The sequence below is a fragment of the Recurvomyces mirabilis genome (genome assembly GCF_035927965.1).
Source record: "Recurvomyces mirabilis strain CCFEE 5264 chromosome Unknown scaffold_1, whole genome shotgun sequence".
NCBI lineage: Eukaryota > Fungi > Ascomycota > Dothideomycetes > Mycosphaerellales > Teratosphaeriaceae > Recurvomyces > Recurvomyces mirabilis.
In genome coordinates, this window is record NW_027041935.1 from 1,279,714 (window position 1) to 1,302,450 (window position 22,737).

The 22,737-nt window shown below is 53.2% G+C and overlaps 9 protein-coding genes across 9 annotated transcripts; 5 read left to right on the forward strand and 4 right to left on the reverse strand.

The window, feature by feature from the left end:
• Window positions 1-153: 153 nt before the first annotated feature.
• LTS14_000543 (uncharacterized protein) lies at window positions 154-577 on the forward strand (the record flags this gene model as incomplete). The annotated part of the gene is made up of 2 exons (XM_064833256.1): window positions 154-430; window positions 543-577. 2 exons carry the CDS (start codon window positions 154-156, stop codon window positions 575-577), a joined length of 312 nt encoding a protein of 103 aa, XP_064699525.1.
• A 129-nt stretch (window positions 578-706) lies between these two features.
• Window positions 707-2,494, reverse strand: ASH2 (transcription factor, contains a PHD finger motif; the record flags this gene model as incomplete). Its single annotated transcript, XM_064833257.1, has 1 exon — window positions 707-2,494. One exon carries the CDS (start codon window positions 2,492-2,494, stop codon window positions 707-709), a length of 1,788 nt encoding a protein of 595 aa, XP_064699526.1.
• A 296-nt stretch (window positions 2,495-2,790) lies between these two features.
• On the forward strand, window positions 2,791-4,347 carry ENP1 (snoRNA-binding rRNA-processing protein; the record flags this gene model as incomplete). The annotated part of the gene is made up of 2 exons (XM_064833258.1): window positions 2,791-3,778; window positions 3,818-4,347. The coding sequence occupies 2 exons, from the start codon at window positions 2,791-2,793 to the stop codon at window positions 4,345-4,347; spliced, it is 1,518 nt and encodes a 505-aa protein (XP_064699527.1).
• Window positions 4,348-4,522: 175 nt separating this feature from the next.
• Window positions 4,523-8,122, reverse strand: LTS14_000546 (uncharacterized protein; the record flags this gene model as incomplete). The annotated part of the gene is made up of 1 exon (XM_064833259.1): window positions 4,523-8,122. One exon carries the CDS (start codon window positions 8,120-8,122, stop codon window positions 4,523-4,525), a length of 3,600 nt encoding a protein of 1,199 aa, XP_064699528.1.
• A 306-nt stretch (window positions 8,123-8,428) lies between these two features.
• Window positions 8,429-11,020, forward strand: SPB1 (AdoMet-dependent rRNA methyltransferase spb1; the record flags this gene model as incomplete). Its single annotated transcript, XM_064833260.1, has 1 exon — window positions 8,429-11,020. The coding sequence occupies one exon, from the start codon at window positions 8,429-8,431 to the stop codon at window positions 11,018-11,020; it is 2,592 nt and encodes an 863-aa protein (XP_064699529.1).
• Window positions 11,021-11,210: 190 nt separating this feature from the next.
• LTS14_000548 (uncharacterized protein) lies at window positions 11,211-13,962 on the reverse strand (the record flags this gene model as incomplete). Its single annotated transcript, XM_064833261.1, has 2 exons — window positions 11,211-11,632; window positions 11,685-13,962. The coding sequence occupies 2 exons, from the start codon at window positions 13,960-13,962 to the stop codon at window positions 11,211-11,213; spliced, it is 2,700 nt and encodes an 899-aa protein (XP_064699530.1).
• Window positions 13,963-14,955: 993 nt separating this feature from the next.
• Window positions 14,956-18,047, forward strand: TRPA1 (Transient receptor putative cation channel subfamily A member 1; the record flags this gene model as incomplete). Its single annotated transcript, XM_064833262.1, has 2 exons — window positions 14,956-17,991; window positions 18,045-18,047. 2 exons carry the CDS (start codon window positions 14,956-14,958, stop codon window positions 18,045-18,047), a joined length of 3,039 nt encoding a protein of 1,012 aa, XP_064699531.1.
• Window positions 18,048-19,177: 1,130 nt separating this feature from the next.
• Window positions 19,178-20,230, forward strand: LTS14_000550 (uncharacterized protein; the record flags this gene model as incomplete). Its single annotated transcript, XM_064833263.1, has 1 exon — window positions 19,178-20,230. The coding sequence occupies one exon, from the start codon at window positions 19,178-19,180 to the stop codon at window positions 20,228-20,230; it is 1,053 nt and encodes a 350-aa protein (XP_064699532.1).
• A 254-nt stretch (window positions 20,231-20,484) lies between these two features.
• LTS14_000551 (uncharacterized protein) lies at window positions 20,485-21,725 on the reverse strand (the record flags this gene model as incomplete). The annotated part of the gene is made up of 3 exons (XM_064833264.1): window positions 20,485-20,717; window positions 20,773-21,370; window positions 21,690-21,725. The coding sequence occupies 3 exons, from the start codon at window positions 21,723-21,725 to the stop codon at window positions 20,485-20,487; spliced, it is 867 nt and encodes a 288-aa protein (XP_064699533.1).
• Between the last annotated feature and the right edge of the window lie 1,012 nt (window positions 21,726-22,737).

Genomic DNA, 22,737 nt, shown 5'->3' on the forward strand with positions numbered 1-22,737 from the left:
CGAGCATATATATTATATACCCCTCCCACCTAGAAGACATACATATCGAAACACCATCCCAGTCCATTCCCCTCCCCTCCGTACTAGCACTTATCTCCCGGCCCCCAAAACCACTCAAAAACCAAAAGCCAATCCCCACTCCAGCAAACAACCATGCACGCCACCGCCACCATCTCCACCACCACCATCGCCTCAACCGCAACCTATGAATTCGTAGAAGGCAATGTCTACTTCCCCGCCTCCTCCCTCACGCAGGACAACCCGGAGATCAAATTCACCCCGACCTCGCACAGCACGCATTGCCCGTGGAAAGGCGACGCGAGTTACTACGATATCGAGGTGAAGGGGCAGAAGTACGAGAACGCGGCGTGGTATTATCCCAAGACGATTACGGAGAGGGCGAAGGGGTTGGAGGGGATGGTTGCGTTTTGTGAGTCCCTCTTACCTTACCCTTGCTTTCCATCTTACGTGACTTTTTCCCACTTCTCTTGGAAGGGGGGGTAATAGATGGTTGTGCTGACTTTTGGGGATTGATGGCGTAGATAAGACGAAGGTAAAGGTTGAGCGGGAGGAGTAGAGGCCATACCATTTGGCTTGAGGTAGTATGATGGGAGGGGAGGTCAGGTTATGTAGTATGCTACATGGGTGAGGAAGAACAGATGCAAGCACACCCCACCTGTTTCCACCATCTCTTCTACGCACCAGCTCAATCCTCCTCCTTCAACCTCCCCTTACCCCTCTCATGCCCATTCCCATTCCCATTCCCATTCCCATCCGAAGCCGGCACCTCGCCGCCATCCAACACGAAAAAATCCACCTCATCAACAAGATCAAACACCACATCCTCAGCAACCTGCTCCCGATACCTCTCCCCCGCCCCCCTCGCCCGTCTCCCCGGCTGCCAGCCCTTCTTAATCTCCCCACTCTCACCACCACCACACCCACCCATCTGTACTTCCTTACTCCCAGCAGGGTTGGTAGGCGCAGCAAGATGAGCCGGCGGACACCAAAACCCTTCCTTGCTGTCCCCGAAATTGACTTCGGCTATGCCGCCCCAGAAACAGGAGATGGCGGGGAAATAACCAATCATGCCGTCGTCGAAACCTTCCCGTGCACCCATGGTTTTGCTTGGGGTAGAGGCAGGAGGGAGGAAGGAGAGGAGGTTTTCAAAGGCTGTTCCTAGGAGTTTCCCGTTTTTGTAGACGCGGATTGCGGAATGAGGGAGGGTGCGTAAAGATGCGTCTTCGTGGTTGGGGTTTGGTGCAGTCTTGATCACGTCTTTGCTCGTCGTGGCTTGGTTGGTCAGGTTGTTGGTGAGGTTGGAGAGGTTGGTCTGGCGGTCCGAGTAGACTTCCATTGTTTTCGTACTCACCAGGTCCAGGATTTCGAAGTAGGAGTTGCCTTTGTAGGCCACTGGGATTCGATCGCGGATTACATCCGCCACTGCTTCCGCGCCGGAAGGGTCGGAGGACCAGGCTGGGTGATCAAAGCCATCGCCTATATCTACCGCGGGGTTGTAGACTCCGGAGACGATCTTTTGGTGGAGGGTGAGGGAGGGGAGTTGCAGTTCTACACCTATCACGTCGCCTTCTTTGACGTGCTGGTCTTCTGGAGCGAGGACGACGGGGGTGGGGCCTGCGGTGGCGAGTGTTTTGCTGCCTTTGCCCTTTGCTTTCTTGGGATGGAAGAATTTGCCTGGACGACTGCGGTGGATGGTGTCGAAGCGGATGTCTGTTAATCCGTAGCTGTACCCATCAAAACCTACAGGCGCGTCGAGGGGAGCTTCTCGTCGAGCAAAGCCAAAGCGAAGGTGAGGTTGGGGCCCAGGTGCGTCGGCCTCTGGTCCCGAGGCAGGCACGCCCCGATGCACTTTGATCTCGTAGTAGAGCGTTCCTTCCCTGGCGCAGACATTACTCCGCACCATCCTCCAGCCCTTTTCATTGGTCGTGATGAGGGCGTTGGTGGTGAAGTGCATCCACTTGTCGGCATCCTCGAAGCTGAGACGTGCATAGTGGGGTGGGGGTGAGGTGCTGCGATAGAACTGCTTATGAGGAAAGAGCGGGTCTGCAATGGCACGACCATATCGATACCAGCGTTTATTCTCCGCCAAGTCGATGGGTTTGTATAGCTGCCGTTCTCCATCCGGCATGTCAAAGGGCACTGGCTCGTGCGAGATCATGATGTCCTCCTTTGGCGCCTCGAAGTCCTGGGATCGCGGGGGTGGGACATTGAAGCGTTGGGGTGATGAGTAGGCATTATTGCTGTTGGCTTTCCGCTTGCCGAGGTTTGAGCTGGACGAGGTGCCGTTGACATTATTATTGTTATTATTATTGCTCTCGCGCTTCTTCAACGACTCCTTCTTCTCTCTCTGCTCGCGTTGTACTGGTGTCGGTGCTGGTGCTCGTGCGGTGGATGGGTTCAGTGGTGATGGGACGGAAGGAGCGTGATCTTCGGATGGCAGGTGCGACAGAGCAAGTGGCGTAGAATCTGCCATCTTGTCTTGTCTTGTCTTGCGTTAAGACTTCTTGTTCTCTTCAAAGCACAATCATTGCATCACCGGTCACCGACGAATTCAACGCGTGCCTGCTCTCTGAGACTGATTATTATTATTTTTAGCTTTCGCGACAGCGGATGTGGAGGCGGGACCGAAGTGGCCCGAAGTGGCCGAAGTGGGGCGAAATCTTGGCCGACCATGTGAAGCAGCTGCAGGGTCTCTGGAATTATTTTGCCATTCGACAATTTGACATGTGCTTTACATAAATAGATATCCCACACAACACCACCACTACGATGCCCAAGACCACACGATCTAATTCTGTCTCACGGCAAGATCGCCGCCATAATCCTCTCAGCGAAGAGTATGCGCCCACACAACCTCTTAAGCAAAAGGCAGGGAAGAAGAGAAAACAGTCGGGCGGCGAGGATGGCGCACAGGAAGGCTATGTCGACAGCAAGTCTTCGCGGAACATTCTGAAATTAGGAGAGGAGCTAGCAGGTGAAGACGATGCAGAAAGACTAGCGAAGCGAGCAGCGACAGAAACACCAGTATTCCAGGGCTTCGGTGGCTTCAGAGACGACCTTACCGACGATGATGGGGTGGGGGGAGGAGCCGAAGTGGGCGAATACGACGACGAAGCAGCCTGGGGCTCAGACGAAGAAGAAGTAGAAGAGATCGAAGTCGACCCCGAAGACCTCGAAACCTTCAACAAATTCAACCCCTCCTTCGATCCCTCCACCCTTCTCCACCCCCGTGATCCAAACGAAGAAGAACCCCAAGGCCCCGGCACAAACCTCGCCGACATCATCCTCGAGAAAATCGCCCTCCACGAAGCCCAACAACAAGACCCCTCCCCAGCCGCCCCCCCGGTCCGCCAAATCCTCGGCGGCGGCGACCCAGACGACGCCATCGAACTCCCCGCCAAAGTCGTCGAAGTCTACACCCAAACCGGTCTCCTCCTCTCCCGCTACAAATCTGGCAAATTACCCAAACCCTTCAAGATCCTCCCCACCTTGCCCCAATGGGACATCCTGCTCAGCATTACGCGCCCGGAAGCCTGGACCCCCAATGCCGTGTACGAAGCCACGAAACTCTTCACTTCCTCCCGACCCGCGTTGGCGCAGGCGTTCGTGCAGGATATTTTGCTGCCGAGGGTGAGGGAGGATGTGTTGGAGACGCGGAAATTGAATGTGCATCTCTACAAGGCGTTGAAGAAGTCGTTGTATAAGCCCGCTGCTTTCTTTAGGGGATTAGTGTTCCCGCTCGTGGCGTCCGGGACGTGTACGTTGAGGGAGGCTACCATTGTCTCTTCTGTCGTAGCGAGGGTGTCGATCCCCGTCTTGCATTCTGCTACGGCGTTGTTCAGGCTCTGTGAGATTGCCGCGGAGCAGATGATGGGGGATGTGGAGGCGGCGGGGGCTTGTAATATTTTCATCCGGACGCTGTTGGAGAAGAAGTACGCGCTGCCTTATCGCGTGGTGGATGCGCTGGTCTTCCACTTCCTGCGCTTCCGAGCCGTGCAAGAAAGCCAAGGAGCAACGGGGGGGGAGGACACCGCTATGATTGGAGCTGGTGGGGCTGGGGCTAGGGGGCAGATGGGCAGGAAAGCGGCGGCGGATCTGAGATTGCCGGTTTTGTGGCATCAGTGTCTCCTTGCGTTTGCGCAGAGGTATAAGAATGAGATTACGGAGGATCAGCGCGAGGCTCTGCTTGATTTGCTGTTGGTGCGGGGGCATAGGCAGATTGGACCTGAGGTGAGAAGGGAACTGCTTGAAGGTAGAGGACGGGGGACCATGGTTGAGCCGGAGGATGTGGGGAGGGGGGATGGGGATGATACTATGATGATGTAGCCGCGCAATGAGAGAGCTGTGAATCATGCTTGGGAGCGATCGCTGCATGCGATTGTCCTGCTGTGATGGTCTTTCTGAAGGGAGTCATCGGCCTGCTTTCACTTGAGGACCATATGCTATGTATAAATGATTACATCGCGGCAGATTTTATACACCGCTTTAGATCTTTTGCCTTTCACGCACCCTCGGCACTAGATGCAGGCGGCTCACAGCCATCCATACTCTCCGTGTCTGCAGTCTGGACACCTAGAAGAGTCTTTGGCCATCCGATACCTCCCGTCCTCAATACTGCTCTCAGATCCAGACCCTTGACAAACCACCTCTCCCTCCTCGTACTAGCCCTCTGACTCCCCTCAAGCGCACTCCTCGCCGCGCGTGTAGTCCTCGCTCGTTTGGCTTTCCTGGTTTCGCCATCCGTCATGATCCTATTGAGACGCTCGCGTTGCTCTTCGAGCGCCAAGTCGAATTGGACTATTGAGCGGACGTAGGGTGCGAGGTCCGTGGCTATGATTAGGGTTGGACCGTCGAAAGCGGATTGTGTCAGGCTGGGGCCGAGAGAGAGGGACGTTTCCGGAGCGGTGGAGATGGTGTCGAAGACGGCGAAGTCGTGGCGGGTGAGGTGTGGCGGGCTTGCGTTCCCCCGGGAGCCTGACATGGCGTGTGCGAGACTGGTCTGTAGAGACTTGTTCGCGTGAAAGCTATGTGCTATCGCACGGACAGATGCCACAACAAGCTGCGAGCTAAGATCCTCATGATCGGTGAGCTCGTCAGTCTGCAGCAAAGTTAGACCCTCGATGTAGTGGTGGCGAGCTTTGTCGGGCATTTGCGGCGTCGTGGTATCCAGCAATGGGCTCTCGAGGAAGGCTTCCCCAGCGAAGGCATCCAACGCACTTTGAGCATACGCTAGTCTAGCGTGTCTTTCGAGCGCGTCGAGTCTTTGGCTGGGGCCGACAATATCATCGTCGTCAGGGCTCCTGATTGGCGGCTCCAACAGTGATGTGGGCACAACACCATGTTCTCTCCAGGCGAACAATATCTGATCGTCTTCAGACAAACCTTCCTCGGAAGCCAGACCCATGCCTTGCTGGTAGGTACCCTCACTCACAACTCTCAGCGTCCGACCGTGCTCGTCAATATCACATCCGGGCGGATAGCGCTGGTAGATCCAGCCCAGTCCTCCCTTGGGATCACCAACAGCCATCTGGCACCAAAAGTCCAGCTCCACAATGCTGGCACGCAGACCACGCTTCTTTGCTTCGTAAAGCGACGTGACTGCATTGCGCTTAAGCTGGTGCCCTTCAGCCGCCGCAAGAAGTAGCAGATAGTCTGCAGCCAAGTCGACCGGAGGTTGTGTGAACCGTAATATGGCGTGTAAATTCATGGCTTGCAAGGGCACCATATCTTCGTCGTTGCAAGTCATGATGAAGGGTCGCTTCGAGCTGACGATGAGCTTGAAGATCGTGTTCCAGAACTCCTTGTCGTCCTTGAAGAGGATGTCGACCTCCTCGAGCAGGATGAGAGATTGCTGCTGATCTTTGGGTGGCTTCTTTAAGGCTTCCTCGACAGCCTTCAACGTCTTCACCTTCGCCGGCGGCGCCTTCTGCTTAGGTGCTGCGGGCTTCTTGACAGCCGCTTGAGGCTTGAAGAAAGTGGCCATTTTGCCTTGTCTGCCACTAGCAAGATCTCGTTGGAACGCTTCATCAAGACTCTCCTTGTTGTTATCCTCGTTGGATGACAACTCACCAGGATCAACACCATGATGCCTCACCAGATGATTCTCCGTCATATCGCCGATCTTGTCGAGGACATCCTTGCCGCTTCGTCGCTCAGAAGAACTGATCTCGAAGATCTTGAAGCCGAGTTCCTTTGCGACAGCATATGCAGCAGCAGTTTTGCCGCATCCTGGTGGTCCGCTGAGCAGAACAGCATTACTGAGCTTCGTGCCTTGCGCAGCGGACTGCACTATTGACCTTGGGCCTTTGCTGCTGTCGATGAGATTTGTGTCTTCAGGGTCCGTCAATTCATCCATATCGTGCACATCCTCATCGTCGTCGACCAAAAAGTCATCCAGATCATCGTGTTTGCGACGCTTCTTTCTCGGCTTCGGCTCAGCTTTTGCTCCCGTCTTGACAGAAACGGTGCTGATATGTTCGACCGAGCTCACCCTCAAAGATTTCAGCCAGTCTCCCAAGACTCGCATCTCATGACTTGGTTGCAGGACTTCTTCCGCAGTCTCTGGAGCATATTTCTGAGCCCAGCCTACATTCTCGCCACGAAGCTCATCGAAAGCTGAAAGTGTCGTTGGTATCAGACTCCAGAATTTCCTTAAACCGGGATGTGTTGTATAATCTCTGTGGTTGATTTGTAGCAAGACGCCTGCTGCTAGATCGACCTCGCTCATTGTTGCCGCGAGCTCATGCGCTACTCGCTGTCGGATTTGATGACCTGTTATCAATGACCTGTCGGGCCTTCGCAAGGCTTTGCGCGGTTCACAAAGTCCATCAGCACGCCTTACGCATTCCAGTTCGGGCTTGAGATGTGCGCCGAACCGTCGTAGTACTGATTCGTTCCCTTTTAGTGGTATTTGTGAAGCCTTACGCTTGCGTTGGCTGCCAGCTAACTGGTTGCTAATGCCCGGATAAGCCGCTTTGTCACGATCGTCCAGTCCTCGAACATGTGCCTGCTGCCTATCTGGCCATGGTGGGTCTCTTGCACCAGGATGCCTGATCATTAGACGATCTTTTAACAGAGCTGACTCAACAGCATACGGAACTTCTCCGTTCACCTCCGGAGGTCGATCTGCCATGATCTGCCTTCTAAGCTTGCCTGGAGTAGTGGCAGATACCTTCCTCGGCGACTCCAGCTTTATAGGCTTCGGCTGCTCCTTCGGTTTGCCTGCAAAAAACGGATGTGGAGGCTTGTTGGATTTCTTTGGCGTGCGAAGCTTTCTCGGTGTTGGCTGTCGTGGGGTTTCCACTACAACCCTCTCCTCGCCCGAGAGGATGAGATCAATCTTGGCACCAGTACCGGCTGCAGAGCTTCCATAGCTTAGCACTACAGTTCGTCTCTTCTGCGCAATGTTATCCTTGGACTTGCGTGGTCGACCTCGTCGCTTTGGTGCAGCAGGAGACACATCTTCTGCCTTTGGCTTCTTCGTTACCGGCGAACTGAATTTGCCGTTCGCATTCAATGTAAGTGTTTTCCTAGGTGGGGTTTGTGGCGTCGTCGTGGTGTCGTCGGCTGTGGTAACAGGCACTTCAGGCAAGGCAGCGACCCGCAAAGAGACTGGAATGATCACCCGCGGCGAACTCGGCGCTCGTGCTTGAGTGGCATGATCAATGATATCGCTAGTCAACAGAGGAGCATCGGAGGTTGAGTTGGCGATCTCATGTTCATCCCGCAGCTGAGCTGATTGGGCCGGAGTGATTCGTCTTCGTTTCCGACGAGATGTATCGACTACAGGGTCCGAGGATACCAGATCAACTATATCCTCAGCCACATTGTCCGGTATATCTGCTTGTTGGCGCGAATTCGGGTTGATGATGTCTTGTAGAGTCCTCTGCTTCTTTCCAGTCCTGTCTTCCTCCAATTGGGCCTTGGTTCTTCTACTCCGCTTCGTCTTCGCCTTCTCTTCGCTAGCACTGTCCAATTGGTCCATCTGCAGTCCATCGTCCTCTGGGTCGCCATCCACCTGGTAATGTGATGATGGTTGATCGTGGCTTCCATTGGACTGTCTGAAGAATGGATGCACGCTTCGGTCTCCATCTGCACTCATTGCAGGCCATAGTGCTGCCGTGGCCATTCAATCATCCTTCTGGCGATGTGGGACTGTTTCTGACCGGCAGCCCTTTCGTAGATCTGTTGTGAAGTGAGGTCGGCCGGGACGATGTTCACGCAGGTGTACTGAAGTCACGCTCGCCCTTTCCGGCTTCGCGAGGTGACGCGCTTAGACGCGACGTTTTGGCCGAAAGTACATCTCTAGATAAGATAAGATCCTGCCAAGACTCGGAAGTCCATTCTGACATGCAAAGACGAAACTTTTTACGAGATATTAGAGATGTAGAATATATACATCGTCGACATGGCGATCCAAAAGAAGAACGCCAAGGCGCGTCTTGATAAGTACTACTACCTGGCTAAGGAGAAAGGATATCGTGCTCGTGCCGCCTTCAAGCTCATCCAGCTGAACAAGAAATACTCCTTCCTCCAACAGTCGAAATGTCTCATCGATTTGTGCGCGGCGCCAGGATCATGGCTGCAAGTGGCAGCAGAGACGATGCCGGCGAAGAGCTTGATTGTCGGTGTGGATTTGAGCCCGATCAAGCCTATCCCAAAGACCATCACTTTTCAGGACGATATCACGACTGAGCGATGCAGAGCCACAATTCGTGGACACTTGAAGACGTGGAAGGCAGATACAGTGATCCACGATGGTGCGCCGAATGTTGGTACAGCATGGGTGCAGGACGCTTTCAGCCAGAACGACCTTGTCCTGGCCTCTCTGAAGCTCGCCACAGAGTTTCTGGCTCCCGGCGGTAACTTCGTAACGAAAGTCTTCCGCTCGAAGGATAGCGCGAAGCTCGAGTGGATCTTCAAGCAACTATTTGGCCGTGTTGAGCAGACCAAGCCACCCAGTAGTCGAAATGTGTCTGCCGAGACATTCTACGTCTGTCGAGGGTACAAGGCACCAAAGCACATGGACCCGCGATTCTTGGACTCGAAGTATGCTTTTGCAGAAGTGGAGGAAGCTGCTGTGAACATGGAAGCGCGAGTGTTCAATCCCGAGAAGAAGAAGCGAAAGCGTGATGGTTACGAGGAGGGTGATTACACACAGTTCAAGGAAGTGCCTGCGAGTGAGTTCGTGCAGACGCCGGATCCGATCAAGATGCTTGGCAGCGTGAACAAGCTGCACTTTAGGCAGGAGGATGCTGGTGGAGATATTGCTTTGGCTGCGTTGGATCGACTACCTGAGACCACGGAAGAAGTTAGGATATGCTGTCAGGATCTGAAGGTTTTGGGGAGGAAGGAGTTTAAATTGCTGCTTCGGTGGCGTTTGAAGGCACGTGATACGTTCGGTCTGCGACAGAAGAAGACTGAGGATACCGGCGCAAAATCTGTTACTACAACCGCCAAAGGCGCAGTGGATGATATGATTGCCGAGGCAGGTGCGAAGGAAGGCGAAGCTGGCGAGGAAGTGGCAGTCCTCGAGAGCATGGACGATGAGATGCGCATGCAAGAAGAGATCCGAGCGATGCAGGACTCACAATCCAAGCTCAAGCGTAAGGAGCGGAGAAGAGACAACGAGAGAAAGCAAAAAGAAATCACCCGCATGCAGATGAACATGACAGTGTCTTCCGAGATTGGTCTGGATGCCGGAGGACCTATGGGCGACGAAGGCACGTTCAGATTGAGGGACGTAGACAAGGCTGGCATTGGTCGACAAATCACTCGTGGCAGGATGTACAGCGAGGCTGAGAAGCCGAAAGAGGTCGAGGAGAGCGAGGAGGAAGAAGAAGATGAAGAGTTGGACGGACTGGAGAGGGAGCTTGATGCTATGTATGAGAAGTATCAAGAAGGCAAGGAGGATCGCGATGCCAAGGCCCGAGCGAAGCGAATACGCATGGAGGCGAACGGAGACAACGATGATGAGTTCGAAGGTTTCGATGGTGAGGACAAGGGCGCTGAGACGGATGCAAGCAGTGACGCTGGCATTGTCGAGGATGAGAGTGGCGACGAGACTGACGAGGAGGAAGCTGAGCTGTTGAATCAATTAGCGCCAAAGGAGAATCTGAAGAAGGGTGAGCTATCTGGACGTGCAGCGAGCTTCTTCCAGCAGGATATCTTCGCGGACATAGGTGGTATTGAGGAGGAGCCCGACTATGAGGACGTCGATTTAGCAAGAGACAGTGGCGTGGATGTCAACTCTGGTTCATCCGCTTCACCGCCACTCAAAGCCGCTGAAGAGGTCGACATCGAGGAAGACAGCGCCGATGAAGAAGCAGAGGCAGAAGAGAGCGACATTGAAGAAGTTGTAGAGGCTGAAGAAGAAGCAGACTGGGAAGAGGGCACTGAGAAGCCTACCACAGAAACAGAAGGCAGACCGAACATTGACATCATCACCGCCGAAGCCATGACCCTGGCACACGCTCTCGCCTCTGGTAAGATAACTCGCCATCAAATGGAAGACGACAATTTCACAAAATACTCGCATCGCGATGTCGATGGCCTGCCCGACTGGTTCTTAGACGACGAAGGCAAACACTCCCGTCCCGCACGACCCATCAGTGCCGCCGCTGCCGCTGCTATCAAAGAGAAAACCCGCGCCCTGAACGCTCGACCCATCAAGAAAGTCCGCGAAGCCAAAGCCCGCAAGATCCTTCGCACAGCTCGACGGATCGAGAAGCTGAAGAAGAAGAGTGAAGGGCTGGCTGAAGGCGACGAGACTGAAAGGGACAAGGCGAACTCAATCTCGGCGCTCATGGCCAAGGCGAAGAAGGGTGGTGGGAAGAAGAAGGGGAAGCAGGAGGTCAAGGTTGTTAGGGCTGGTGGGCAGAATAAGGGTGCTGGGAGGCCGAAGGGTGTCAAGGGGAAGTATAAGATGGTTGATTCGAGGTTGAAGAAGGATGTTAGGGCTGAGAAGAGGTTGGCTAAAAAGACGAAGGGGAAGAGATAAGATGGAGGACTATGCTTCGCGTATTTCAAGTTTCCCAACTGATTTCTTGGCTGCTTGTCCCGAATCGTCACTCAGTTGGTCTCCAGGAGGACGAGAAACCAATGGCGCCTCCCATCACAGGGTGAATTTGACACAAGACACATTCATGAATATCTCGCCCTCCGGTTACAACCTACCCACGGTCCCAAATCTAAGCAATGTAACTATACCTCCCATCCTCCTCCCGCTCCATGTAATCCTTCTCAATCAACCTCTCGATATTCCTCTTGATATCGCCCACCGCCAGCACACCTCTACTCATCGTCGCCTTGATCGTCTCCGAGACCAGCTCCGGATGCCCGATCGTCTTTCGACTCTTCAAGATCCTCACGATAGCAGCCTGGCATTCGAAATTCCTGTCTTCGGCTACACGGATATGGGTTTCCTTGTTTTCTTCTTTCGTCTCTTTGAGTTGGACTTGGTTGATTTTGACGCGGTATTTGGGGTGGCTGAAGTCGGAGTTGAGGGTGAAGGTGTCGGTTTCGTTGACGTCGCGGCCACGGGGGTGTTTGGTGAGTGGGCGGAGTTTGGCGCAGGCGAGTGATTGTAGGGTGCGTTTTACTTCTGCTTCAGCTGTGCGAGGTGTTAATAGGGATATCTCCGTCACGTCTCTCGAAACACTTACGCAATCCGGACTCGGTAAGGATGTGGTTGTATGTCAGATGCTCGTCGTCTGCCACGTTGTTGAAGAGTAAGAGCACTACCGCTTGGAAGCAGGAGACCACGAGCTCCTTTGCGCCCTTCTTGAAGTTTGCTCGCATTTGGCAGTGAGCGAGAGCATGCTTCCAATCCAGCTTCCTACCTGTATGCTTCGACTTGTAATGCAACTCAAAGTCATCAATAGCCCTCTTAACATTAGAAGGTACAACGACGGGTATGTCTGGATATGTCGGCCAAGCCGCCGCACTAAGGATGTTCACACTCAGGTCAACACCTTTGCCCTTCTCGTACCCTATCCGGTCCTCGAGACGCTGCTTGTACGACTGCAGTTCTTCTCGCGCCAGCTCAACATCCTTGAACATCTGCTCCAGATTCTGCGTGAAACCGCTACCACACTCAGTCTTGAGGCGAGTAAGCATACTTCGCTCGGCATCTGCTGACGCTGAGCGAGCCATAAGGAGACGACGAGCGAGATCCTTCTTGTAGAAAGCCTCGAAGACTGCTTTGCCATGCACGAAACGAAACAGGTCGAGGACTTGGTCGAGTTGGAGGTTGATCTCCGAGTCTTCGTCCAGATCTTCTTCCTCATTATTCTCATCGATGGCGCCCTCTGCGGTTGTAATCCGTTCAAGCTGCAGACCTGGAGCTGGACCAGTGATGCTCGATGCTCTCCTTGCTGTCAGAATGTCCGGTATCGCTTTCGCGCCACCACGAAGTAGCTGATCGACATACTTTGCAATCATTTCGCCAACTTTGGTGTTGTCAGTACCCCATGTCGCCTCACCCTTTTTCGTCTTGTTCATAAACATCTCGAAAGTCTCTCGTAGACCATGACCAAGTTGTTCGTCACGCATAAATGCCGTCTTCCACACCAGGTCCAGTCTGCGCTTGAGCGAGAGGAGGCTGATAACCATGTCATCTTCCTTGCCGAAAACCACACTTGTGCCTGTTTCGTCTACCCACCTCTCGAATGCTGGCCGCAGCTTGTTGCCAATCCGTCTTCGGTTGAGGAGAGCGTAGAGCGCGGTGAGTTCTGAGAGCTGGCTTTTGTCCAGCAGCTTCGCAAGAGGCTCGTACTCTGTCAGATCGGTCTCCTTCCGCGTGACAAAATGGTCCTCGAGTAAAGCCAGCAGGTCTCTCCTTGTGCTTGCATCTAGTGCATAATCTTCGCACCTTGTCATCTCCGTAGCGATGAACTTCTCTGCTATGGCAACAAACTCCGGTACAGTCCTCTCTGCGATCTGCTCATCGGACCACTCAGCGACGTATTTCTGCGTAGTGCCCAAGAATCTCGGCTCGAATGAAGACGTGTAGACCTGCAGCTCGTGGAACATATCCACTGCTTGTCGAAACAAGCTGTCATCATAGCTGTTCTGTGTGGTCCGCTCAGAGGCGACCAGATCGCAAGAACCGTCCACAATCTTCGACGTCAGCAGCTCGTGACTGAAGACAATCTCGCGAAAGAGCTGTGGTATAAGCTCCGATAGTGTTGGTTTGCTTGAGGAGAGCAGGTATGATCGATCCAGGAAGAAGTAGACAGCTCGGATAGTGACCATCTGCTCCTTCCAGCGTGCCCACTCGGCGAGAACAGCCTTAAGCAACGTCACGTTATCCGCTCCACTCTTTTCTAATAACGGGTCTCGCATGTCTCGTTCGATATGTTGCCGACATCTGCCATCTAGCCTCTCGAACAGTGTCCGTGCTCCACCTTGCCTACACACATTCTCCACGCCTCTATACAAATCCTCCCGGCTGAAACCTTCCTTGCCATCCTTGAAGATGATGGCTAGTGCGGCGTCTAGCTGTCCCCATATCTTCTCGAGGTACGCCTTGCTGTCCCAGGTATTGTTCGTCTTGAGATTCTTGACCACGAGCTTCTTTGCTCCAATGTGTGGGTTCAAACCTGATCGTCCGCCTACTCTTCGAGCCTGGGGTGATACTGGTGGGCTACCATTTGTGAGGTCGATGACGCCATTTGATCCTTTCGAAGCTGGTGATCGAGATGGGAAGGAGTACATAGCTGACTTTGGCAAAGCTCGTGGTGGCGTGCTCGGAGGTCCCAAGTCTGTCCTGTGTCGTTTGCTGCTCGGCGAATTCACTGTCGGGTTCGAGTGAGGCTTCTGCTGGTTGGTGAATAGAGACTGAAGCGTCTTCTGCTTCCTGGTGTCCTCCGGCGATGGCTGACGTGCTGCACGTTTGCGCTTCCGGTCTGTTGGTGCTTCCAACTCTGCTGACGGCTTCATGTGAACATCGAGATCGAGTGACCTTGTACCACTACGTTCGAAGGGTTCTACTTTGCTTCCGAAATGTAGCCTTACCGGACGTTGTACGACCAAATCACACAGCACAGCTCGATATGCAGCTATCGGACTTAACGAGCCTCGGTGACGTTCACGGTTGCTCCATATATAGTCTGGGCTCAGCATGTACTGCACTTTCGTGTAACGATACGCTTTCTGATCTTCTATACATCTGTATTCGACCACCAGGATGCACGCCAAAGAATCTAGTAGCGCAGGCGATATCGTGACTTCATGTTTATATGCGGTACCTCACCTATAGTATAATTGGGTATGTAAAGTTGTTCCGCCACGCCTGCAGTGCACCACCAAGATTTCAGGTCAGCCTCGATTTGAAGGCAAGCATGCCTCGACATGGCGCAGCCCCCCCTGCAGATGGGATGGACGCACACCACCAGGTTGCCTTCTTTTCACCTAGACCTTGGACAATTGCTCATGCATAAACATACGATGCTGTCAGCACGCCAGTACCTCGCCCATTCTCCTCATCCAAGCTAATAACTGTTAATGGCTACTTTGAACAATGCAAGAAAGCGGCAGGGCGCTACGAACGAACGATCTATTGGGCACAGCAAGCAACCGCGACTCGCAGTGCCACCGTACTGCTCAATATGCCAACAGCATTTCAAGACTAATTATGTGTTGAAAAGACATGAATCTACGAAACACGCCCTTTCCCAGCTCACCTGTACGGAACCTGGCTGCAGTGAAACTTTCACGCGCCCCGATGCGCTGGAAAGGCATGTTAAGAATCAGCACAGCGATGGAAAGATACCATGTCCTGGCTGTGGCAAGCTTTTCCGTAAAGACGTGCTTCACGAACATACCGAGGCGCCGCTAAATTGGCGTTGTGCACTGAGTGTGTCGAAGAAGTCGCGCAATGACGGTCGAGTGGACCCCGAAGCAGACACGTCCGCCTTTACCACCGTCGCGCATATGTCACGACGAGTCAGTCCGCGCCGCTTCATTACAAATCTATCCGCGGACACCGAAGGTAGCACCGCTACCACCAGCGACCGCCCCAGTCCTCCGGGCTTGGAGAGTGGGAGCCACTCGACTCCCATCGATCTAGAGCTTCTCAGGAGCCACTCGGCCGCTTGCAGTAAATGTACGCCAGACGTGCAGATTGTGGACGATCCAGAGCAACTCACCTCATCATACATGGACGATGGCAAGCAGATGTCGTCAAATCTTGCTTGCCCAGGGCCACTTTGGCCATCGCGAATCAAGTCTGCATATCGTATGCCATCCGATGCGTCTCAGGCAGAGCCCGAGCTCTGGGATGAGCGTATGGGCTTTGGAGCTGCGCGAGCGGCTGGCTCGTCTGCCATGTTCCAAGTCGACCTCTTGCAGTCAGCCAACTTTCAGAGGGAGATCATGGCCACGTCAGAAGACATGCTCTTCGACATGGAGATTGAAGATAGTACTGACGAGTATCTGACACGTCTGAATGCGAATCAAGAACGATGGGACGCGATGCAAGGTCGGCAAGCTCGCGATGATATGCTCTCAGGCTCTGCTATCCGGAGCAGCATCAAACAGTATTTGCAATCCTCAGAGTTTGGCCAGAGGATCACTTCAGTCGAATGGGGTAGTCTGTGTCCAATCTGTGGTCACCATGCTGGCAGCACGAAACGCGCATTACTATGCCATGCGCAGGTACATGTTGAGCATGTCCCGGAGCCGAAATTCAAATGTAGCTCCTGTGATATCGCTTTTGTCTTCAAAGCCGATCGCCAGTTGCACTGTCAGCCGCGTCTCGACTACTCAAGCGTATCAGCGTCATCACCACAGAGCGATTGTGAGAGCTTGCTCCCACAAGCAGCGAACTGCTGGATACTCGAGGCGACGCGGCAAGATTATATATCCGAACTTCGTTGCTGGGAAACTCTCCAGATCAAAGCATACTTCGATAGCGTTCGGGTAATGCTCTGTCGACAATTCGAAGGATTGCGACTCGAGACTCTGAGGCTTTCAGAAGCACAATTCAAGTTGGTGGCTTCCTACTTGCCTGGAGGAATTCGTCCCGCAAACCTTTCGTGTATGCCACGAATCGATACGGACCTAGCGAGTGATCTTGAGGCTCTTGCGAAATCATTTGCTCGGACCAGCCTCGAGCACAATTCGTCGCCAATGCAGACTGGTCAGACAGTGCTACTGGTGGGTACCTCGAAAACAACGCAATGTGTAGTCAGCTTTAGTCCGCTCATGCGTGCCCTTGCGTCCAAGAACGCCAAAGAGTTCGCGAGTCTTTTGGACAATCGCCATCGGCACACTTGTTCGAACTGCGAGTGGTACTCGTTGTGCTGGGCTTGCGGTGCTGGGAACCTCGAAGCAGTGATCAGACTTCTCGACTCGGCGATCCTGGTCGATGATTTCCAACAGGTAGCAATAGCATACGGGGAACTATCAATCGCTTTTGGATCTGGCGGACCACTGGAGATCGCTATGCGCTATGGACGTCATGATGTTGTAGACGAGCTTTTCCGTCGTGGTTTGACTATTGCATCCAAATATGACATTCATGCCGATTATTTCATCACTCTCGCGCATCAGACTCGATCCAATCATTGGAACGATGGCCAGCCGTCGACTTTAGCTGGCTCGACCAAGTCGCATCCGATCAATGCTGCTTCAATCTCTCAGCATGGCATTTCTGCGTTGAGCAAGCAAGATAAGCATTCACGCCTCGAGCAAATGATAAGGGCGGGTCTAAATGTCAACACCAATCATCACAGCGAGACCCTGCTGAATCACTGCGTTCGACATCGACTATCGAGCGTCGTCAAGTGCTTGATGGATCATGGGGCCGACTTGATAGCTGCTGACGATGCACACGGTGACACACCTCTGCTCCAAGCTGTGAAGACCTGCGACAACGCACTGCTCAGAGTACTGTTGGTGCAGAGGGATCGGATCCGAGCATGCATTAACGCTGTCAATAAAGATGGAGTCACCGCTCTGCTTCTCGCCTGTCGGAGCGACAACAAGCAAGCCGTACAAGCTTTGCTCGAGGTCGGTGCCGATCCCAGCACGTGTGATCCACTACTAGCCGCATGCGATGGGCGGCATGTCAGTGTCCACAATTATGCGAGCATGGTTAACGAGCTTGTTGCTGCCGGCGCCCGCGTCAATGTTCGAGATCCAAGCGGCATGACCCCTCTGATGCTAGCTATACATTATAAGTCTATTCCCGCTGTACGGTGCCTCGTCGCCGCAGGTGCGGACGTGCTGTTGCAGGATGAACTTGGACGGAATGCCCTGGTTGTAACGAAGCAAGAACTGGACACTACCATGGCCCAGATCATTCAGGCTTGCCTTGCAGAGGCGTTCAAGGTAGATTACTGGAGTCACACAGGCCTGCATCACATTTGTGCTATGGAGCCCGAGCGAGCTCGCGAGACTGTGAACTTTCTGCTTGATCACGGCGCGAATCTTGACAGCCGAGACAGCAACAGAGACTCATTGCTGCACTACACCTTCAAAGACAAATACGCAAAGTCCACACGTGAAGCCATTCGTTCTCCCCTTCTGGAAGCCAGAGTCTCTGTAAACGCATCCAATGCACGTGGATCCACACCGCTCATGCTCGCTGTGCACTCGAGCGTGATCGAAGCTGCGGCCCTTTTGCGATCCGGGGCACTATTAGACCTTCAGGATGAAGATGGCAATACTACATTGCATCTTGTGTGCAGGAGGGAAGTCACTCACCAGACCGCATTATCAGAGAAGATAGCTATGGTTGAATTGCTGATTCATAAAGGTGCTCGGCTGGACTTGCGTAATGCGCACGGTCGTACAGCATTGATGGAGGCTTCGTGTACTGCTTCTGGTGCTGGTGTTACCAGCCTTCTGCTTGGCGCAGGGGTGGATGCCAGTATACAAGACAACAAAGGCGCCACGGCTCTGATGCTTGCTGTTGCTGGGAGAAAGGCAGAGAGTGTAAGGGCGTTTCTGAGGGCAGGTGTTGAGGTAGACACGCTGGCGGTCTTATCAAAGATTTGGTCTTTATTGATACCACCTAGTAGTGGTCGCTGGCCTCGTCGTCACGACAAGCTTGTGCTTATCTAGTAGTCGACCTGCCTTGGTCTTTGACCTATGTCCGATCTCCATCTACTATCAAGTCCGTCAAGTTTACGAGTCATTGACCTTGCCATCATGCATCCAAAAATGGTTTCCATGAACAAAACAAATAAGTAGCCAGAAGGATCAACACCCAACAGCTTCATGCGCAGAAGTCAATGATGTTACGGAAGGCTGCGCGAAGTGGTCCCAGTGATTTCCGTCTCGAGCTAGCAGACCTCTGAGCTGCATGTGTGCGCAAAATGTGTGTCGCTGTGTTTTGCACGATAATCTCGTGGTCATGGTCCCCGTCCGTGCTGTGAGGATGAGATGAGTGGTGAAAAGGAGACAGTCTCAGTCTTCGACGCCATGCTCACTCCACCCGTGTAATGACTATTATCCAATTGTCAACTCGTGAGCTGGGCGTGATAATGATGATCATTATCGAAGTCGACTCATGAGCTGGGCGTGATGAGGATTCTGGGCCCCATCGGCACTGCGCTCAAGGAGATAGCTTGTGAGCGCAGTCGCCAGCAGCTGGCAGCAGTAGCATGCATTCATTAATCAGGGCGGAGGGCAGCGATTAGCAGAAGTTTGTGATGGATATCACCGAACATTATCCGGCCGTTGCAGCGACGGCAACTGCCAGATATGCAAGTCGCTTGTGTGAGACTCATGGACCTCATATCGATTGTGAACAGGACTAGTCGCCGCCAACGACTCGTGAGAAGCACAATGGCATACGCCCCAGGTCGATCTTCATTGAAAAGCACCAGTACAATCTGATATGGAGACTGCGATATCTTACTCGCTACCTGCTAGACGCCTCGCGGTACGGAGTACAATCTCGTCCTACGGGAAAAGCCAGAACCTGATGAGTCTGAGTATTGCACCAAGAGGATCCCTACTACGATAGCCAGATTTTCCGACAGTGCAGCTGGGACGTGATATAAGGATGTACATCGTCCTTGAGAAATGACTTCTCCCATCAGCCACCACCACATTCCTTTACCCAGTCACTCGTTAATCCTCCTTGGCCCCGCCGCTTCCGATTGAAACCCGTCCTTCACGACAGTCAACCACGTCACAAAGCACCATGCAGTTCTTCATCCTCGCCCTTGCTTTTGGCGCCGCGGTCCAAGCTCTCCCGCTCCTCCCAGTCCTGCCTTTGGTCGACGGCGTCACTGGTGTGGCCCTAATCGACGTCAAACGCAATGCTCTCCTCGACGGCACTGTTGGAACTGTCACAGATGTGACCTCTAAGCTCGGCCTGGGTAACCTTAAGAGCAAGCGTGAGCTCCAGGAGGGTGTGATCGAGACTGTTGATGGTTTGACTTCCGGTCTTGGTCATGGCTCAGTCAAGCGTCGTGTCCTTGACACTGTGACCGATCTGACCAGCATTGTCACAGGCGGCCTCACGGGTGGCGACTCGACCTTCAAGCGTGGGGCTGGCCTGGTGGACCTGGAGAACTTGGACCTTGACCCGGATGCCTTGAAACCCGAGGCCCTTGACAAACGTCTGGTTGATCTCACGAATCTCAATCTTAACACGGATGCCTTGAACATCGACGTCCTTAACAAACGCCAGGTGGACCTTGACGATGTCAATCTTGATACCGATGCCCTAAATATCGACGCCCTCAATAAAAGCCAGGTGGACTTCGAAGACCTCAACCTTGACACTGACGCCTTGAACATTGACATCCTCAACAAACGCAAGGTGAGCCTCAGTGACCTCGAACTTGACACCGATGCGTTGAACATCAACGCTCTGAACAAATGCCTGCTTGATGACAGTCTATCCGCTCTGGATGTCGACATGGATGCTCTGAACATTGACACCCTCAACAAACGCCTGCTTGGTCTCGACCTCTCCGATGTAGACGTGGAAGGCGCCCTCCAAGCTCTCGGATTAGATGGCTCGGACTCGATCTTTGAGCTCCTGTCCGCCGCTGGCCTGGACGACAACGCTCTCGCCAGCTCTCTACTGATCAAGCTCGGTGTGGTCGGTCATGATGTATCTGAGATCCTGAACGCCCTGGGTGACAACGATGACACTTCGATCTCGGAGCTTCTGCGACAGCTCGACTTGACTGAGGTAGGAAGTCTGATCAGCGACTTGGTGGCTGAACTGGGACTCACCGTCTGAGCTGGAGGCGATCGAGGCAGAGCGTAATCTACATCGGCAGTGTCAAGGAGCTCTAATGTTGGCGAGATAGTGCGGCGGTACTGCGCCACAGCATCAATGGCAGCCAGGATTGGTTACGTGAGCTTCAATGTGGCAGCTTCAACGGCGTGGTTCTGTACGGGTTCTGTCGAGCCGACCTATTTCGGTGCTGGACAAGAGTTGTGTTGCATCTTGTTTGAAGATTGCAAGCATATGTACATTCGTATCATAATATCTCATTCCCTATCTATGGCGATAGTCTGCTTGATCACAATTGCTTGTGTTGAGTTGTCGCTAGCTGCATCTTCGTCTCGCTCGGCTCGTTCCACCATTGTTGTATTTCTCCCTTGTGATCGATTTGCCCATCCGTGCTTGTTTGAGTTCTGTTTGTGCCCTAATCTGGATCCTCCTTTGCTGTTGCCGTTGATCTGGGATGACAGTTCGTAGCTTTGTGTGTGAGAGGTCACATCTGTCACTCATGTTAGTTGCGTTACGCTTGGGTCCGGCCGTGTCCGACGACTTACGCTCTTTGTATGCCTGTGGATCCATCTCCTCCAAGTTCAGGTTCATAAAGTTCGTATTCCATGCTGTCAAGAACAGTCTCAGACATGGCAGAGTCGTTGCGATCAGGTTGCAGTGCATTTCCAGCTGCGTGAAGATCTCCGGAAGGGTATATGTGAATGAGATGTTGTCCGGCATCACATTGCCCAAGCTCACCAACCTCAGTATCGTGATTGGCACCACAAAAATACGGAGAGCGAAAGCGGTGACGACGAGCGACTTCGATTGAAAGTTCATCTGCAAGTCCCAGACCAGATAACAGGACATGCCGCATACGATTAGGTCGACGATAATGCTCAAAACCCCATTGACTATCCATCTGGCCAATGCCGAAGATGCCGTTACTTCGTCATATCGCCATGGGTGACTAGTGGGTGGTCGGATCGCAATCAATAGAAACGAGATAAAGCCGAACACCACCGTGAGACCTGTGAGGATCCAGCCGGGTCTTGTCTTCTTCGACGAGTTGGCTAGGCGGACGAACAGGAGGGCCACCGAAATCTTGCCAATCCATAGAGATAGCACAAATATCAGGTCTGTGGCATATAGTGTCTGTGAAACCTGGAGGTCAGCACAGAGTCGTAAGTCTTCGATAATGCTCGACACATCTAACCTTTTCAACTCCAACCTCTCGACTTGCTGTCAAGTCCTGTACTGTAATTCCAAGACCATGCTTCGCCGTTTGCAGTGTGATTGCTGTCTGTATGATAGCAAGAAGGGTTGCAACGCCGCATGTAACATCATCCGATCCGGCAAGTGATCTGAGAGGCCAACGGATGTGCAGTCGCGTCAGCGAGCACAGTACTCCCGCTACCATGCAAAGCCATCCAGCAAGTGTTATGAGAGCACTGTGGTCAGTAGGTGTGACCGCCGTGCTGACAGTGAGCGTAGGAACTGGAGCTGAAGGATCGGCCATGATATGATGTGTTATCGCACGGCAAGGACTTTCAGGCGCAGCGCATGTCTAAAACAACCAGTGGAGAGTGGAACTCGAATATGTGGGATTGGAGTCGTATGTGCAAACTACAAGATCTTGCCATCAAAGGACCCTTTCTTGGGTGGCTCTTTTAGTTTTGGCCCGTTCCTGAATATGGTAATCCTCTAGGCAAGACGCAGGTACGTTATCACATTTACCAGGACGAACGGGACAGCCATGCACCATACCCGGCGCGATTACCATTCCAGTATGCTGCATGGAAGAATACTGCATCTGTGGCATTTGCCATTTCCGTGTGCAGGCGGGCTTGTCTCAGCTTAACCATTCCTCCATCTGCTAGTCAGAAAACAGGGTATCCATGAGGATTTAAGAGATGTTACGTCCAAAGTATGGGGGGAGACTCCACAACAGGCGCACACTTGACGATCACATTGGTTACTGCGGATCCCTGGTTTGAACAGGCAATTTCTTGCTGCGACACCGCCAGACGGACGAGCTGCTCGTTGCGTGCGACTACTGGTTGCTCAGGCGGCGAGAAGTGGGTGCGTGGATGCCTCATTTCCTGGACCGCGTAGCACCCGCCAGTCTATAGTCCAGATAATGTGGATAATAATCCCGTCCGTTCATGTGTCCTTATTGTTGCTACCGAGGCACTTGGCTCTCGAGTCCTCAAACTCTAAGCTCGTGGTGGTGGCCCAGTATGTAGGAGGCCGGCCCACAAATAACAAGCAGTTTGATGAAGCGTCCGATTTGAGATCCTCCAAGAAGAGCCAGCAGGAGAGACGAGCTGACGATGTCACGATGGACGAGCAACCTCCACCACACTAGCACGCAAAAGGCAGCTCCGACCACGCGGATAGCGTAATTGCATATCGGCAGAGGCAAGCGGTGCCGTTAGTGTGGCGCCGAGCACCGGGAGGGAGACCGTCTCTTGGAAAGTGGAGATGGAGGTTGAGAGCCGTGTGTCTACAGGATGCGGCTAAAGGTAGAC